At 44.0% G+C, this 16,957-nt stretch overlaps 1 protein-coding gene across 1 annotated transcript in view; it reads right to left on the bottom strand.

Annotated features, from left to right (window-relative positions):
- Scgn (secretagogin, EF-hand calcium binding protein) overlaps nt 1-13,634 on the bottom strand; it is a 39,638-nt gene extending 26,004 nt beyond the window's left edge. Inside the window, exons 1-5 of the mRNA XM_059262365.1 lie at nt 13,553-13,634; nt 12,426-12,496; nt 5,324-5,416; nt 2,334-2,423; nt 437-493 (exon numbers count right to left, since the gene is read on the bottom strand). Of these exons, the coding sequence (XP_059118348.1) occupies nt 437-493; nt 2,334-2,423; nt 5,324-5,416; nt 12,426-12,496; nt 13,553-13,634 (393 nt within the window). The remainder of the gene's footprint in view (nt 1-436; nt 494-2,333; nt 2,424-5,323; nt 5,417-12,425; nt 12,497-13,552) is intronic.
- Nucleotides 13,635-16,957: the final 3,323 nt, after the last annotated feature.

The raw sequence follows: 16,957 nt of genomic DNA, 5'->3' as shown, positions 1-16,957 counted from the left end.
TTATTGTGCTGTATGTGTGTGCACACAGACACATGCATATAACATGTAGAGGTGTGCAAGAGTGTGTGAAAATCAGAGGACAACGCTATGGAGTTGTTTTTCTCCTTTCATCTTTATGTGGTTCTAAGGATTGAAGTTGGGTCATTAGGGCCCACAGAAATCAAACTCATGTATATATAGAGATAGAGATAGAGATAGTGATAGAGATAGAGATAGACATAGACATAGAGATAGAGATGATAGAGATAGAGATAGAGATAGACATAGACATAGACATAGACATAGACATAGACATAGACATGATAGAGATAGAGATAGAGATAGAGATAGAGATAGAGATAGAGATAGAGATAGAGATAGAGATAGAGATAGATATGTCTATTTCCCAAACAAACCATCAACCCCTCACCCGGTGTTCCCTCCCACCGACACTTACGCAGAGCTCGGCAGCTGATATGAAGCCGCTGCTGTCCGCGTCGTATTTGCGCCAAATCTGGAACACACAAAAGCCACTCATCTCAAGCCTTAGCTGCCTGACTTCTTGTTATCTGACAAGAAGCAGCCTAATGGAGGGTTTACTTCAGCTCACAGTTCAAGGGAGCACAGTCCTTCATAGTGGGGAAGGCTTGGCTGTGGGAGCTCAAAGCAGCTGGTCACATTATATCCACAGTCAGGAAGCAGAGAATGGACAAAATACAGGGCCAGGCTACGAAACTTCAAATCCCAGGCCCAGTGATCCACTTCCTCCTTTCAGGCTCTACCTCCCGAACAATGCCACCAGCAAGGACCAAGTGTTCAAACCTGTGAGCCTAGGGAGGACATCTCACATTCAAACCGTAGGTAATTCAGAGTTGGCTTATACTGGATTCCTGTGGGTCGGCAGCTGAAAATGGTCCCTGCCTGGATGCAAATAGACATTTTCCGGGGAGTTCAAGACTTGCTGTGGGGACAGCAATCGTTTGGGTAGAACTCAGCAGAGATGGAGATACATCACTGAGATCTCTCAGAGCCACTCCAGAGGACCATGCCTCCCTCCTTTGGAAAACTCACAATGGAAACCGAAAACAAGAGACTTCTGCTGGGAACAGTACATAAAGCAGAAATATCTTCTTTGCATTAAAAAGTCTAAAAATGAAAGGCACTATGCAAATACTTCTTTAAATATAGAGCTGAGCTGTCACGAATGTGAGAGAAGTTCTAAGAGACCCCACAGGATAAAGAACCCCAGTTCCAGGAAGTAAGAAATGACAGGAACCAAATGTGTCCTAGGCATGTCTGTGGAGCTGCTGTCTCCAAGCAGTCTCCACTTAATGATCTTATAGAAATATTGCCTCTGAGCCACCGGAGACTAAAGATTTTGTGTGAATATTCAGTAAGCCCATCTTTAAGAGTACAAAGTAAAAAGACACCCAGGCAAACAGAAAAAGCATATTGCCAGCAGACTCATAGGAAAGGTTGCATCCTAGGAAACAGGAGGAACACAAAGAAGGACGTTTAAGATGCAATAAAAGGGCTAGGAAAATGGTTCGGAGGGCAGAGTGGTTGCCGCATGCAGACCTGCTGAGTGCTCTTCCCTGGTGTAGGAGAATACTTTAAGGTGTGTTACTTTTGTGTATGTTGCATTTGTTTAACTCTGTGAAGCTGTGTTATTGTGCCTGTGTAACACACCTGATGGTCTAATAAAGAACTGGCCAATAACAAGGCAGGAGAACGGATAGGTGGGGCTGGCAGGCAGAGGGTATATATAGAAGGAGAAAACTGGAGATTGGAAAAAAATCTAGCAGCCAGAGAAGGAGAAGGGCTATGGGGGCCAGCCACCCAGCTACAGGCCAAGCCACAGAGTAAGAGTAAGATTTACAGAAGTAAGAGAAAGGGAAAAGCCCAGAGGCAAAAGGTAGATGGATAATTTAAGTTAAGGAAAGCTGGCAAGAAACTAAGCCAAGCTAAACCTGGGCATTCATAATTAAGAATAAACCTCCATGTTGACTTATTTGGGAGCTGGGTGGAGGGCCCCCCAAAAGAGCAAAAATAAACAACAATACTCTAGCACCTATGGGAAAGATCTGTATGTGATGGCATGCTCTTGTAATCCCAGCTCTGAGAGGTGGAGACAGGAAGATCCCAGGGCTCCTAGCCATGAGCTCTATATTCAGTGAGAGACTTTATTACAAAAGGAAGTAGATAGGTAGGTAGGTAGGTAGATAGATAGATAGATAGATAGATAGATAGATAGATAGATAGATAGACAGACATACAGATAGGGTCTTAGGGACCAGACAGAGGAATGGATGGCAGTCCCATCCTTTTTCTCCATGGAGACAACAAGCACTCACCTGCATGAACTCCACGCTGTTATCCAAGGGAGTTTCCAGGCGAAAGAACAGGAGGAAATTTTCATCCTCAGATAAGAACATACTGGCAAGCTACAGGAAACAAAGAGGAATAGTTGTGAACTCTTACCAGGGTCCACTCGAGAAGTAAACCATGCAATGCACATATTATAGGGGGTGTTTTCAGAGCTCCCAGCAAAGAGAGTCCAGCTCAGCTCTGAGCCCTTGATAGTCATTCATTAATTATTGGCTCTTTCAAAAAGTACTATATTCCTTTAGATAGGAACTGCAGATCCTCACAATAGAAAAAATAACAGTGGCAATGGTGATGCTGCTGAATTTATCATTTAATTTGTTCTACATGCTTCTCTAAGCACCTCTGCCATTGAATTGACGGTTCATCTATTGATATTAGAAAGTGTAGCTCTAAGGTTCATACATACTAACTCAGTCATTTCTGGTTTATTTTATTTATTTATTTTTTTTGTTGTTGCTTTTTGAGGCAGTCCTAATCTATGGCCAGGAACAGCCTTGCACTTATGACAATTCTCCTGCCTCAGTGTCTCAAGTGCTGAAATTATAAAAGTGAGCTAGCACACCTGGGTAAATCCAAATAATCTTAACAAGCAGCTATAAGGCACACACACACACACACACACACACACACACACACACACACACACCATTACTAGTATTTTTTTTCTAATTACAGAAATAAAAAAGCTGTCAGAACTGCACAGCAAGTGGCAGAGTCTATATTGCAAATGGACACCCTCCAGCCCACACTGAATGGCCATGTTTTGCTGAACTTGTTGTTCAGTGCCAGGTGTGGAAGCAGGAATGACTGCTCTCTGCCTAGATGCCAGGGCTCTGGCTGGGGTTTATACTCCTTAACACAATTAGTGTCTATCTTATACTACAATGTGCAAATGCGTTACTATAGAAGAGCAGTTAACGGTTGGTTTACTTCACACGCTCTGTGGACCAGGCAATGTTGTCTTCCCTAGTGATCACAGCACTGTCTCAGAGCACAGGCAAGGCTGGCTGGGATGGTTAAAGTGTGTGTTGTCTTCTTTCCCGATTGTCACAAGTAAAGGTGATTTCCTGTGGGTCTTATGCCAGGTCACAGAGTGAGCCCAGAATGTACCAGTGACTCACATGCTTGTGGTGTGACAAGCCCACTGTGCTCCCAACATACAAAGGTGTAGCACGTCCAATCATTTACAATACAGAAGTCTTGATAATAATTAGTATCGATAATTTCTGGTTTATATATTTACTACAGTAGGCTCTTCGTCATTTTAGTGTGTCCTCCTATCTTTTTTATTACAAAGCTGGAGGGATGACTCACTGGACACGATGCAAATGAAGCATGAGGACCTGAGTTCAAATCCTTAGCACCTCTGGAAAAACCAGGTGTAGTGACCATGTGCCTGTAACCCTAGTGTTGAGGGGCAGAGACAGACAGATCCTAGGAGCTTGAAGGTCAGTCATCCTAGACAAGACAGCAAGCTTCAGGTTCAGTGAGAAACTCTGTCTGAAGGAAGTAAGATGGAATGCCACCGAGAAAGGCACTCAACACCCTCCTCTGACTTTCATATGAATGCTCACGGGCACACATACATATCCACATACATGTATACACCATATACACCATACACATACAGACACGACATGAATACACAATTGCTGTAAAGTTGTAAGCTGTATTATAGCAGCAGCAGCCTCATCCTTCTCAGGACTACTACATCCCTTGATGGAATCACAGCCATACTGAGTGATTGGCTTGTGCCACCTAAGTCTTGGAAGCATGCTCTCTGAAGTTACACAACAACAAAAAATCCCCTAACCATGAAAGTCTCCCAGTGTATCGTAAGGGATAAGGGGTGTATGACTGTAGATGGAAACTCTTTCTGAACAGTAAACCTTCTAACTGGAAGAGGAACAGTCGGTGAGAAGAGGACTGTGGTAGGCAGGCACTGCATGGCTAAGGCAGCAGCTTGCTTTAGGAGGTGCTTAATAAAAGGGGGTTGAGTTGAAGTAAACAAAGGTATTTTCTGGTGGGCTTTGTTCGTTGCATTATTGGGAATCAAACGCAGGGCTCTATACCTGCCATGAGCTGCATACCCAGCCTTTCTGTTTTGTTCTTTGTTTGGTTGGTTCATTTTTTGTTTTTGGGTTTTTTTGTTTGTTTGTTTTTGAGACAGTTTTTCTATGTAGCCTTGGCTCTCCTAGAATTTGCTCTGTAGGCCACACTGGCCTCGAACTCAGCGATCTGCCTGCCTCTGCATCCTGAGAGCTAGGATAATGATCTTCAGTGAGAGATGTTTCCAACCTTCCCTGGGAGCTGATGCTGAGGTTTAAATTCGTGCTCAGTAAATGTTTCCTAATTGTCAAGATTCAATTTGCATGAGATGATATACAGAGAAATGTTGGGTCAGGAATGCTCCAAGGCCAGAACAGGTATGAATGTTGATGAAAGAGTCACACAGCTGCCCTTGGTGACACACATCTGTTGTCCCAGCACCTGGAAGGTGGAAGAGGAAGATCCAGAATTCAAAGTCAACCTCAGCTATATAGTGAGTTCCAAGCCAGCCTGGGCTACATGAGATCTAATTTCATAAATGAGTAGGAGGTGGAAAGACTCTTTGTTTTTAAGCAGACAACAAAGGAGAGATAATTTCAAAAATATTATCTGGGCCAACAGCCTTGCAAAAACTTCTAATTTCTTAGTTGGATGCAAGATTTCCGTCCTTTCTGCTGATGCTCTCCTGGTTTTGTTGTTATGAGACAAGGTGTCACTCTGTAACCCAAGCTAGCCTGGAACTTGCTCTGTAACCTAGGCTGGTTTTGAAGTTGCAGCAAGCCTCCTGTCTCAGCATCCTGATTTATGGAATACCAGACATGAGTAACCATGTCTGGCTTCCATTGTCCTTAAAAGGAAATGGCTGCTCGTGAATATAAGGACGTGGGGTGTGTAGTCATGGAACTACCTCTTTCATCCGTATGTGACCTTCTTTAGGGACGCTGCGGACAGTCATTAACTGCTGTTTCACTCTCTGCACGTTTTCTTCCATACAAGTGTCCTGAAACAAACCATGCGTAACTATGTTAAAGCCACCAGGACCCCAAGCATTCAAAGCATGTAGCCCGATCACCATGTTGCTCTAACCATTTAATGACTTTTGTCTTTTCCAGAAGACAGAGCAGTGCCAGACATTTCTTGATCCACCAACCACCTATTAATATCCTGACTAACTAAAACAGATGTAAAGAAGCTTAGTAGCAACCGCAGTGGGCATTAAAAGGATGCATTTAAATATCATCAGCTATTTGGTTGAAAGAAAAGACTGGGTTATAATTAATGTACAAGAATTCTTTCTGAGAACTCAAAGGTTTTGCTCCTTTTTTTTTTTTTTAACTAAACAGTCCAGCCTTGAAGGCTCTTTGGTTTCTCTCTTGGGGAAAAATAATTGTAAGAGGGAAATAATTAAAAAGGAAAGCAAAGAAATAAAGTAGATGTTGAGTTACTGAAGGTATACCAGGTCCCTCCCATGTGTGACATTTCCTACACACCTGTTTCTCTTCAGTCATCTTCCCCAGAGGATGTCAAGGTTAGTTCAGGGAGTATAACATATATAATTAACAGTGAAGAGTGATTGGCACCAAGAACTGAGAGGTAGAGGTGATCCCAAACATTGTGCAATTCTGAATCCATAGGTGTTGGACTTTATGCCACATTTCTTCTTCTTAACATTACTCTCAGCTCCAAGTCCATCAGCTATGAATTATCAGGCCCAAAAGAGGTGTGACTGTTGAATATCTACCATCTGTGCTGGTGCCATGGTAAGGTTGACTCAGCTTCTAGAGGGCTCCCTGGAAACCCCATTCATCTATACAGGTGCAGGGCAGTTGCTTGGTGGCCTTGGACTAACCCAAATGTCCCCCTTTCTCATGCAAAATTCTCAAGAATAATTGTAGACAGTGCTGGGAAATAAAAATCTTCAAATAAAAAAGAAGTTTGGAATGGCTAGGCATTCATTACTTCTGTCTCATCCAGAATAGCATGCCCCAAAACACATTAGCCAAACCCAGCTACAAACCCAGGGCACACTGTTTACTATTGAACACCCTCATGTACTTGCCACACATGCTGCCAGCCGCAGGAACACGACAGCAGGACAGGTCTGGCCTCTGCCCTCCATCATAGGTTGCAGGAGGGCATCTTTGTCCTGTTTTTCCTTCCACCAGACTTCTCTTTAAGAGGTGTCCACAATGGTGAGGACATAGTAAGAAGGGAAGCTACCACCTATGTGGAGCTCAGAACAGAAAGGATGGGCAGGGAAATACAAATTTGGGGAATACCAAATAGGAAATGAGCATGAAGCTAGGGCTTCCATAAAGAACATTTCAGAGCCTTCATAGCAGCTGTGGGAGACAGAAAAATGTCCCTGTACCTTACAGGCCTTGACTTCACTCTTGGCCCCTTGCCATTTTCTTCTTTGAAGGTGTGTTTTTGCACATACACTCGTGAGGGAGTGCATGTGCGTGCGTGTGTGCATGTGTGTGTCTGTGAGCACACATGCGCACATGCATGTGGTTTGGTTTTCTGTTTTTACTTGACTAACTTATCAGCAGTGTCTTTTTTCTTAGGACCAGTCCCTTCAGCTGAGCTGTGCATATGATGTGTGTTTCCAAGAGTGTAAAACCAGGTTGAAGAGAAACACCAACTCTGTCTTCTCATCTTGAGTTGTCAAAAAAATCCAATTCATGACTACTGTTCTATCACTACCCTCAGATGACACTGCTCTATCACTACCCTCAGATGACACTGCTCTGTCACTACCCTCAGATGACACTGCTCTATCACTACCCTCAGATGACACTGCTCTGTCACTACCCTCAGATGACACTGCTCTGTCACTACCCTCAGATGACACTGCTCTATCACTGCCCTCAGATGACACTGCTCTATCACTGCCCTCAGATGACACTGTTCTGAGAACAGAGAGCCCCCAGCAGTGCTATTAAAGCCTAGAATCAGGTGGTTTATAAATGAGAAATTATTCAAACAATCCAGGAACAATTGGATGACTTGCTTTGGTAGTTTTTCAAGATAGCTTCTAACCATTAGTTGAACAACATGATTCTCTCTCAGGTGTATCCAGCCTTTTGGCATTTTGACAAGACATTGTCATCTACAAAGTCCACAGTGGAGAACCATGTAATCAAATTACCAAGACAAGCAATCTCATGTTTTAAGTAAGTTTACAATTTTGGTTGGGCCTTACTCATCACTTCCTTTGAACTCAGGCAGCCCATGGACATCCTTGCTTAGCTCTAAACAGTATAAGACGCTGAAACTTAAAAGCCAATCCTTGGAAGTCCAGGTACTTTGGTCAATAGAATCAACTTGGTGCTAGGGAAGACCCAGACATCACTTCGAGAATGTGGTCCCTGGCACTGCATTCCTGCCTCACTAGTTGCAGGAAGAAGGTACAGATCATGTCTTTGGTATTGAGTTATAAATAAGGTAGAAAGCCTTGATGATTTGAGCTATTAGATTCTCTAAGATCCTGCTATGTATATCTGGGGTTAAGTGTATTTGGGCAGAGATGGGAGGCATGTAAGCCATGGCACAATACTTAGCTAGGGAGACTTTTGGAAAGTGGCATTGGTGGTGTGGAAAGACTGGGGTGTGTTATATAGCAACCCAGTTTACCTCTTCCCTGTTTAATCTTGAGCAAACTTATCAACAAGTATAGAAATGGAGTTGTGGAGCTGGAGAGATGGCTCAGCCGTTAACAACACTTGCTGTTCTTACAGAGGACTTCAGTTCAGTTCCCAGCACTCACATGGTGTCTCACAACTATCTGTAACTCCAGTTCTAGGGGATCTGACTCCCTCTTCTGACCTCTGAGGGCACATGGTATCTTTACATGCAGGCAAAACACCCGTACACATAAAAATAAATAAAATAAAATAATTTTTAAATGAAGTTGTATCTCAATGTTTTCTACTTTTTACTTACAGCAATTCTCAACCTGTGGGTCATGAACCCTTTGGGGATCACATATCAGATATCCTGCATATCAGATATTTACATTGTGATTCATAACTAGCAAAATTACAGTTATGAAGTAGCAATGAAAATAACTTTATGGTTGAGGGTCACCACAGCATGAGGAACTATATTAAAGGGTCCCAGCATTAGGAAGGTTGGGAACCACTGCTTTGGAAGGAGGAGATTCAAACACAGAGGCTCATTGACATGTGTGCACGAGAAAAAGGCAGGTGATTCAATGTCTCAGCAAGTCCCCACCTGCAAGTGCAGAATCTGTTTTGTTTGGAATAAGCTTCACAGAGATAAGACTCTACCAGGAATGAAAAGCTTTATTAGCAAAAACTAAAAATTGAATAAAATAGCAGTTACTTTCATTTTTAAGCCAAAGCAGAACCACTAGTGTTTTATCAAGACAGCCTATCAATCAAATGGATTTGTAGACTGCAGCCACAGCAAAGCCATCTGCTAGGCTGACGGTTTGGGTCTAATATTTAGAATGATTAAAGTAATGATTAAAATAAGTGGACTTGGACAGATTGACTCTGTAAACACATCAACCAAATGTATTCATTTGAGGATTATAAATGAGGAATAGTGAAGGGCCTTGTTTAAAAAATTGAGTATGTCCCTAAGTGAGCCCACACCAAATGACAGATGTGGGAGGAGACATTAGTGAACTGAGACCCAAGCCTCCAGTGGCAAAACAGGAAACATTGCCTGGACCACCGAGTCACCCTGAACAATATTGTGGGCTCCTGTGGTGACTGCTGTGTCTTTCTTACTCTCTGAACCAGTGTTCAAAGGCTGCTGGGACTTTGGAAAACTTGCTCAAAGGTTTGTCTCCAAGTCTTACAAGCTAGCAATCTCCAGAGTTGGTTTTAGATCTTAGAGGCTTCTAGAATTGAAAAGCATATTTGCAGTTACCCGTTGGTGACTGTTAGGCAAAGGGCTGCATAGTAAAGGCGGGAAAGATAAGATCCCAAGGATACATCGCGATATCGTGAGAGTGTGTGCATGGCAGGTGTTTCCTCTACTAGAGTGCACTTTCCACTTGTGCTGGCTCCTTGTGAAACAGGAAGGCTAAGACACGATTATTCACATTTTGTGGGCACTAAAATCCAGAACTAGAGTATTTCAGTGGCATACTGGTCCCAGCTACAGGTCTGGAGTGTACAATAAATATTAGACTCTGTCTACACATATAGCTTTCTTTCCCTCACACCATGAGGCTTCTCTTAAGTGGGCTGTCAGAGACAAAAACTGTATTCTCTTTCTGTGGAAGGTGAACAGGGTTCCATTTGTTTCCAAGATGTCCTATCAACCTGCTTCCTTCATGTGTCAAAATACTAAATGTGGAGTACCCTGTCTGGGCTCAGTCTCACAGGTCATCTGTTTGTCTGGGTGATGGTGTTCAACTCTCAGCACGTAAAAAGAAAAGGTGTGTGGAGATCCAAGGAAACCCTGAATGAATGTGTAAAGAGTGGATGAAGTCCTGACTGAATGTGTACTGTTGACACGGTCACGCCCATGTCAAAGACCAATGCCTCAGACCCGTGGGAAACTGGTAAAGCTCCCTCCTACGCTGAAGCTCGGAGAAACAGTAAAGCATTTCTCTGTTTCTCTAATCTGAGTACAAATGTTAGCAGGGTCTGCAAATCTGAGCAGCCACAGCTTCCTTCTCTGGATGTTTACAGTCTGAGACTGCTCACCTACAGACACCTTCTACCAAGACTAACTAAGGCCTCCCCCTGTGCTGGACCTAATGAAAACACAGAGAGTCCAAGTTGGCACTGCATAACCAGGTGTGGACTCCATCAGAGGGAATACAGCCCACCTGACCCCAGCTTTCGTGTACACGTGTATGTGTGTGTATCTCTCCTCTCTTTGGTCCCTCACCATCCTTAGTGAGGTTGCTGGGGTTCCAGGTCATCACCATGCAGAAAGTGAGGTTGGAGTACCAAGAGCGGCCGTGACAGCTGATGGCCCCTTAGTCTAGCCCCATCACAGGCTTTTTATGGAACAGGCACCTGTACGGAGGCTGAGGGCTCAGTGGGATTGATGAGCAAATAGCTCTCTATTGGAAACCCCAGAATCCTCTCAGAATAAATAAATACCTTATGTATGTGCTTGTGTGTGTGTGTGTGTGTGTGTGTGTGTGTGTGTGTGTGTGTTTTATTTGAGATGGGGTCTCATGTAGCCCAACCTGGCCTCTAAGTTGATGTGTAGCTGAAGATGACCTTGAACTGCTGATCTCATTGCCTCTACTTCCCCAGGGCTAGGATTGCAGGTGTTTGCTACCATGCCTGGCTTATGCAACACAAGATGTAAAACCCAGGGCTTTATACATTTTAGGCAAGCACTATAGCAACCGAGCTACCCCTGCCATCAAAATCCTTCCTTGGGGGAATCTCCATGATGTTCCTTTTTGGAAGTGATCATCCTGTCTTAGAGTTTGGGACCTTTGGATGGTTTTAGCTTCCTCTGTTTGCTTTCTTAAAACATCTCCCATCCAGAGTTGAGTAAATGGTACCTGAATCATGGGTTCCTGTGAAACCATAGCCTGAGCATTTACAAATGCAAGGCTCAGAGGCTTCAGAGTGAGCTGCTGGCATGGGAGACAAAGTGGCAATGGGACTCTCAGCTGCTGGATGCTTCCTCAGCGAGAACCAGGGCGAGTGCAAAGGCAATAATGAAGGCTGGAGAGAAGCATACACAGAGGCCAGAGCAGAAGACAGAGGAGTTCACGGCTCCATGTCTCTAACCTGCCACCCTCTGCCTCACAGACTGCAAACAGCATGAAGAGAGTAGCCAGACAATAAGAAAGGAGAGACTCGGAGACCAAGAGTTGGAAGGAGAAACTTATAAGTAAAAACCAAACAGCAGGAAGAGTTGAGACAAAGAGACAGGAAAGAGATAGAAAAGGAGAACTAAAGGACCTGGCGGGTAGGAGAGACAAGAGAAAACTTTGAAAAGTGAGTGGAAACAGAGAAAGGCAGAGGGGAGATGAAGAAGCAGGCGAGAAATGCACAAAGATCACAGAGACACGAGACAGCGAGGTCAGAGAGAGGAGGCACTGAGGTGGAGAACACAGATGTGGGCAGAACACCGAGAGATGAAAAGCCGTGCCAACTAGGAGAAAGAGGCACACAGGGGAGACCAAGAGGGGTCGATTGTACTGTTTTCATTCCTCAGCTGCCTGTCCCACCCACTAACCCTTTTCCTGCACTCTTTAGGGTGGACACCCATGGCCATGGCTCTGAAGTGGGACTAAGTAGCCCCTCAGTGTTCCTCCAGGGAAAGGACTAAAACCTGGAGATGCACAGTTCATGTAAACACAGCTGTGCCAGATTCTTTCCTCCTGTGATGATCACCCACCCAAAGGAATTCTCTCCATGTGAACACACAGACTGAACTGGCCTTTGGTGTCTCTGTGTCATTTTTTTTCCCTCTTCTTTGGAACAGGAACCTTCTAGAATTAATCCACATTTTTCCAGGCCAGATTTACCATCTGAGTAAACTGCTTTACATTTATATCTGACTCTGAGAAGGTTGGCTTTGTCTGGCTTAGCAGTTCATGAGAAATCTACAACCTCGAATCAAACAGATCATGGGGGAAATGATTTTTTTAATGGTTTGTTTGCCATGTGTGACCATGGAACCTTAACGCTCATAATATCTTCTCTATTCTTCTGTGGTTTTGGTCTAAGTGATACCCTACCTCTTGTTGAAATCCATTAGCAGAGATGTAACCAAGGAAACATTCAAATTAGAGTTGACTGAGTCCACAAGAGATAGGCGCTCTAATTGCATGACAGATGTTTCAATGAAAATCAGTGGCCAGCATGCCTAATATGACGGTACCTTTTATAAAATCTGCCTAAACCTCTTTAGGTTGCTAGGGGAGGGGAAGATGTTACATGCAAAGAAGAAATGAGGTCAGGTGGGATTATAGGTTCAAATCAACAAGAGACTCTGAGGCTTGCATTTGGCTGGGAGACACATTCTCTGTGCTCTGTGCCATGAGTACTTACCCCGGTGCCAGATTTTGCCAGCAAATGGTCAAAGAAGGCATCCAGCTCTGTCTCTCTTATGTAGCCTTTTTCTAATGCAAGAAGATAAACATAAATAACAGTCACCAAGATAGAATAAATGTGACAGCATTTGTCTAAAAGAATATTGTAGGTGTGAGGGAGGCTTGAAACAGTGTTGCACAGAGCCCAGGCTGGCCTCAAATTTGCCTTGTAGTTGAGGAAGACTTTGAACTGATTCTCCTACCTCCACCTCTTTAAGTGCTGGGATCACAGGCATGTGCCACCACACCTTGTCATGTGGATTTGGGCTTAGTCTGGGTTTTATATTTCCTGTGCATGCTTTTTAAGATTTGTATTTTATTTTAATTGTGTGTATGTAGGGGGGTGGTGTCAGTCAGTGTAGGTGCCCTCAGAAACCAAAGATGAGCATCAGATCCCCTGGAGTTGGGTTACAGGTGGTTGTGAGCTACCCAACATAGGTGCTGGGACCAAACCCGAGTATTCGGAAAGAGTAGCCTGTGGTATTCATGGCTGAGCCATCTCTCTAGCCCCCACACTTTTGTTATTTTAAAAGTTGCCCACTAATCTCTTGATAGGGGTAAATACTGAATCCTAGCTGTTGTGTGTAAACATGCGTTTCAGATGCTTTCTTTGTGTTTCTTTAATTACTAATGAAACAAAACCAAATGACAAGCAGATATGTTTTATTTCCAAGACCGTGTTTAGAGGTAGAGGGGAAGTAAATCTGAATGTTATTAAAATTCATCCTCTTTTGTAGAGAGTGGAGAGTGGGCAATATGACAGTCACTAATGAAAAACTGTCACATTTACAGATTGCCGAGTCTTGGCCCAACAGCCTGGAATATGTCTGCAGTGATATTTGTTATTATATTAATTGCATGTCATTGCACACACCCACGAGTTGGAAAGCAAAATCCCTCAGTCCACACAGAATTTTCAGAAGCTTTCTTGATGTGTAAAACCAGTATGACAAGCCGACTGCGCTGGGTGTACTCTATCAGGCACGAGACCGTCAACTTTTCCCATAGGGAAAGAAACTTAGGAGAGACTCCAGTTCCCTCAGTGTCTAAACTAAGCGCTCAAAGTAGCCAAAGAGACTCACTCACCTTCCTTGTCGAAGCGCTGCCAGATCTGCCAGAAGCCAGCGGCATCCAGACGTGCCTGGGGCTGTCCGCGTGCGTTGTCCATGGTGCTGACGGCGGTAAGGTCGCCCGGTAATATTTCCCAACTCGTTTGCGGATTTCCTCCCTCAATGGCTAGGTACCAGTGGGCAGGGCAGGCTCGAGGGCGCCAGCTCCTCCACGTCGCTGAGCACTCCGCAGCCTGGATGGCAGGCTCTAGAAGCAGCCAGGGAGCCCGCCCCGCCGCTGGCATCCTCCTGCCCCGCCCTGCACGCCTGGCAGATCACAGCGGGGCTCCTGCCTGCTGCGCTGGTGGCAGTGGTGGTGTGTCGGGGTAGGAGGGGGGAGGTCGGAGTGGGGAATCAGGCAGAAAGGAGCTGTCTGTCCTGTCCACGGCTCACTGCCTTCCGGTTTAAGTTGTTTGTCAAACTCACAAAAACATTCCCCTCAGTTTGACTCACCTTTCAAACTAATGTCTCAAGGGGTTTTCTGGAAAGGGCAGTCCGTGTAAAGGGTTGGAAGAGGTGTCAGCGCTGGCATCCTTTGGATCTGATGAGAAGGACACATACTGTGGTGGGAAAGAAGAAGGATGAAGGTGCCCACAAGTACCCTCTGACAGAAGAGTGGGTCAACAGAGGACACACACATTGCTGTATTGTAATGTAGGGACTTGCTACTGCAGACTGTAGTTGGTTCTTGTTTTGTTTTTACTCTTTACTCTTTGAGGGGCCTGCCACCCAGCTCCCAAGAAAACGTTTTAAGTCAAAGGCCACCAGTGTGGTTTCATTACTCTCTGGGAGATCAACTGGTCAAACAGTTCTGACCACTAGGAAATGTATTCTTTAAATGGTGGCTGGCTTTGGGTCTGAAAGTGGCCCCAGGGAGCCAAATGCGAACCTTTAGCACATGTCTGGGTAGTTTTTTGTTTGTTTGTTTGTTTTGTTTTTGTTTTTGTTTTTTGATACAATGTGACTAGGTTTGTCTTTGTTTGGGCATTTTTAGCGTTTTGCTTTTTGTTGTTTTTTTGAGACAAGATGTCACTTTGTAACTCAGGCTGCCCTGGAACTCATTATGTGTCACAGCAGTCCTACTTCAGACTCCTCTGAGTGCAGGGACTACAGGTGTGTGCCACCCATGCCTGGCTCCCTTCAGCATCTTAATGAAGACACTTTAAACCACAGTGTTAGGTAAGAGTTGGGCTGGATGTGCTAACTTACATCTACAATTCAGGACTCAAGAGTCTGAGGAGCACCATGATTTCCAGGTGAGCCTGGAATGCCACGTGAAACTCAAGAAAGAAAGTAAGAAAGAAAGGAAGGAAGGAAGGAAGGAAGGAAGGAAGGAAGGAAGGAAGGAAGGAAGGAAGAAGAGAGGGAGGAAGGAGGGAGTAAGGAAGGAAAAAGAGAGACAGATAGACAGAGAAAGAGAATGAACGAAAATTGGTAAAAGTTGGACCAGGAATACCCTTTCTTTGTGGCCTGCCTACTTTGTTATGCTATTAGCATCCAAATTACTCTTTAAAAGCACACAGATGTAAGCTATTTAAACTACAGTAGTAACAGGAGCATGAGATTCATCCGATAGTTCTGGCTCATTATCCTGCTGAACCAAATGGTAGCTCTGTGGTGGATCACTGTTTCTAGCTCTCTAAGTCTCAGTTTTCATACTTCAAATGGAAGAGTATGAGTCTGCCTTGGAGGGTTGCTGTGAGAGTCGGAGATACATGTGGAAATGCCCAGTAAATCATGGCTGCTACCACGTAGTGCCTGATGACAGAGAGACTGTATTCTTTAAAAAAGATTTGGAGGAAAAGTGGAACATTTGTAAATTTACAGCCAAGAGAAGCCTAATGTGACATGATGTTAAATGTGATGTTTAACATTTTAAATAAATATGGATTTCAGATAATAATATTTAAAATAGGCTAGAAAAAGATAGCCTTGGGTTCAGAATGCAACTTTACAACTTACTAGTTATGTGACAGTGGACAAGTTATTTAGAAACAGGTTGTTGTGTTTTTGTTTTATCATTTTTTTTTAGCTTACTATAAAATGAGACCATAATAGCATTTGCCTTGTGGGTTTGTCATGTTGTCATAATGTTAAATACATGATGCTATAAATTCTTGGCACAGTATATACTAAACAGTACAAATCAGACATTAAAATGATTAATCTTCCATAGAAACTTATTGGTGAAATAAATTTTAAGAGTTTGGCGGAGTATTGTTTAGGTAAAAAGAAGAAAAATAATATCATCACTCGTGGAGAAAGTGGTGGACACACAATTGGAGAAGCGTGTAGGGAAGAGGAAAGGGCTCAGTATCCATAGGGATCACATCTGGCCCTGGGAAATTATGGGATACAATCGCAAACATCACTAAGGCACACTAACCTGTGTGAACTCACCATGTTGCTGACTGGCCTTGTTCTCTGATCAGTAACAGAAGAAGGAAAAGCAAGGCAAAGGCCAAAGGCAGTGGTGGGCGCTAAACCAGGCGGAAGTTACATCTCTACAGGCGCATCTCCACGACGGGACTTGCTGCCTACACAGAAAACCTATGCCACAGAGCGTTTCTCAGAGGCCAGGCGTGGTGACACACATCTGTAATTCCAGGATTTAGGAGGCTAAGGAAGGAGTTTAGGAGGCTGAGGGAGGAGGATTTCAGGTTCCAGACCAGCCTGAGCTACACAGAGAGACCATTATCTCAAACAAAAAAAAGTCTCCACATAATAAGGTTAATGCTAAAATGCAATTTGCAAAAGTGTACATACAGACAGATCAATACTGTGAGACAAGAGAAGCATGCTTCCATATGGAGCAAAACCAGAAGATAACAATAAAGAAAGAGAAAGCAGTTAAGAGGCCACTTAAGACTGGAAAGCAAAGGAATCAGTAAGTTCCTAGGGGCGCCTGGAGCTTCTACATAGTGGCTGCTTCCTCCCATGAGCTACATTTTATTACATGTTATTCTCTCTCTCTCTCTCTCTCTCTCTCTCTCTCTCTCTCTCTCTCTCTCTCTCTCTCTCTCTGTGTGTGTGTGTGTGTGTGTGTGTATGTGTGTGTAGACATGTGTCAAAGTGAGCAAAGAGATCGGATTAGTCAGTTCTCTCTTTCCATGTGGATCCCAGGGATTGAACTTGGAGAATGCAGGTCACCTGCCCAGCAGCAAGTGCCTTTACTCACTGGGCCATCTTGCCAGCCCCAGGGACACATTCTTTTTACTGCAATCATCTATCATGGCACTAGATAAATTCTGTTTGAGTATCTAGGGCTCCTGTAAAGTTTTCTTCTGAGAAAATCACCCAAATTCTCGACAGAGGGAGCTATTGGGGGAGGGTTGAAAGATACCTGGTAGGATTTCCCTGACTTATCTACTAATCAGAGACT

This window comes from Peromyscus eremicus, chromosome 5 (genome assembly GCF_949786415.1).
Source record: "Peromyscus eremicus chromosome 5, PerEre_H2_v1, whole genome shotgun sequence".
NCBI classification, from domain to species: Eukaryota; Metazoa; Chordata; class Mammalia; order Rodentia; family Cricetidae; genus Peromyscus; species Peromyscus eremicus.
Note: the sequence above shows the minus strand (reverse complement) of the source record. Positions and strands in the feature narration are given on the sequence as shown.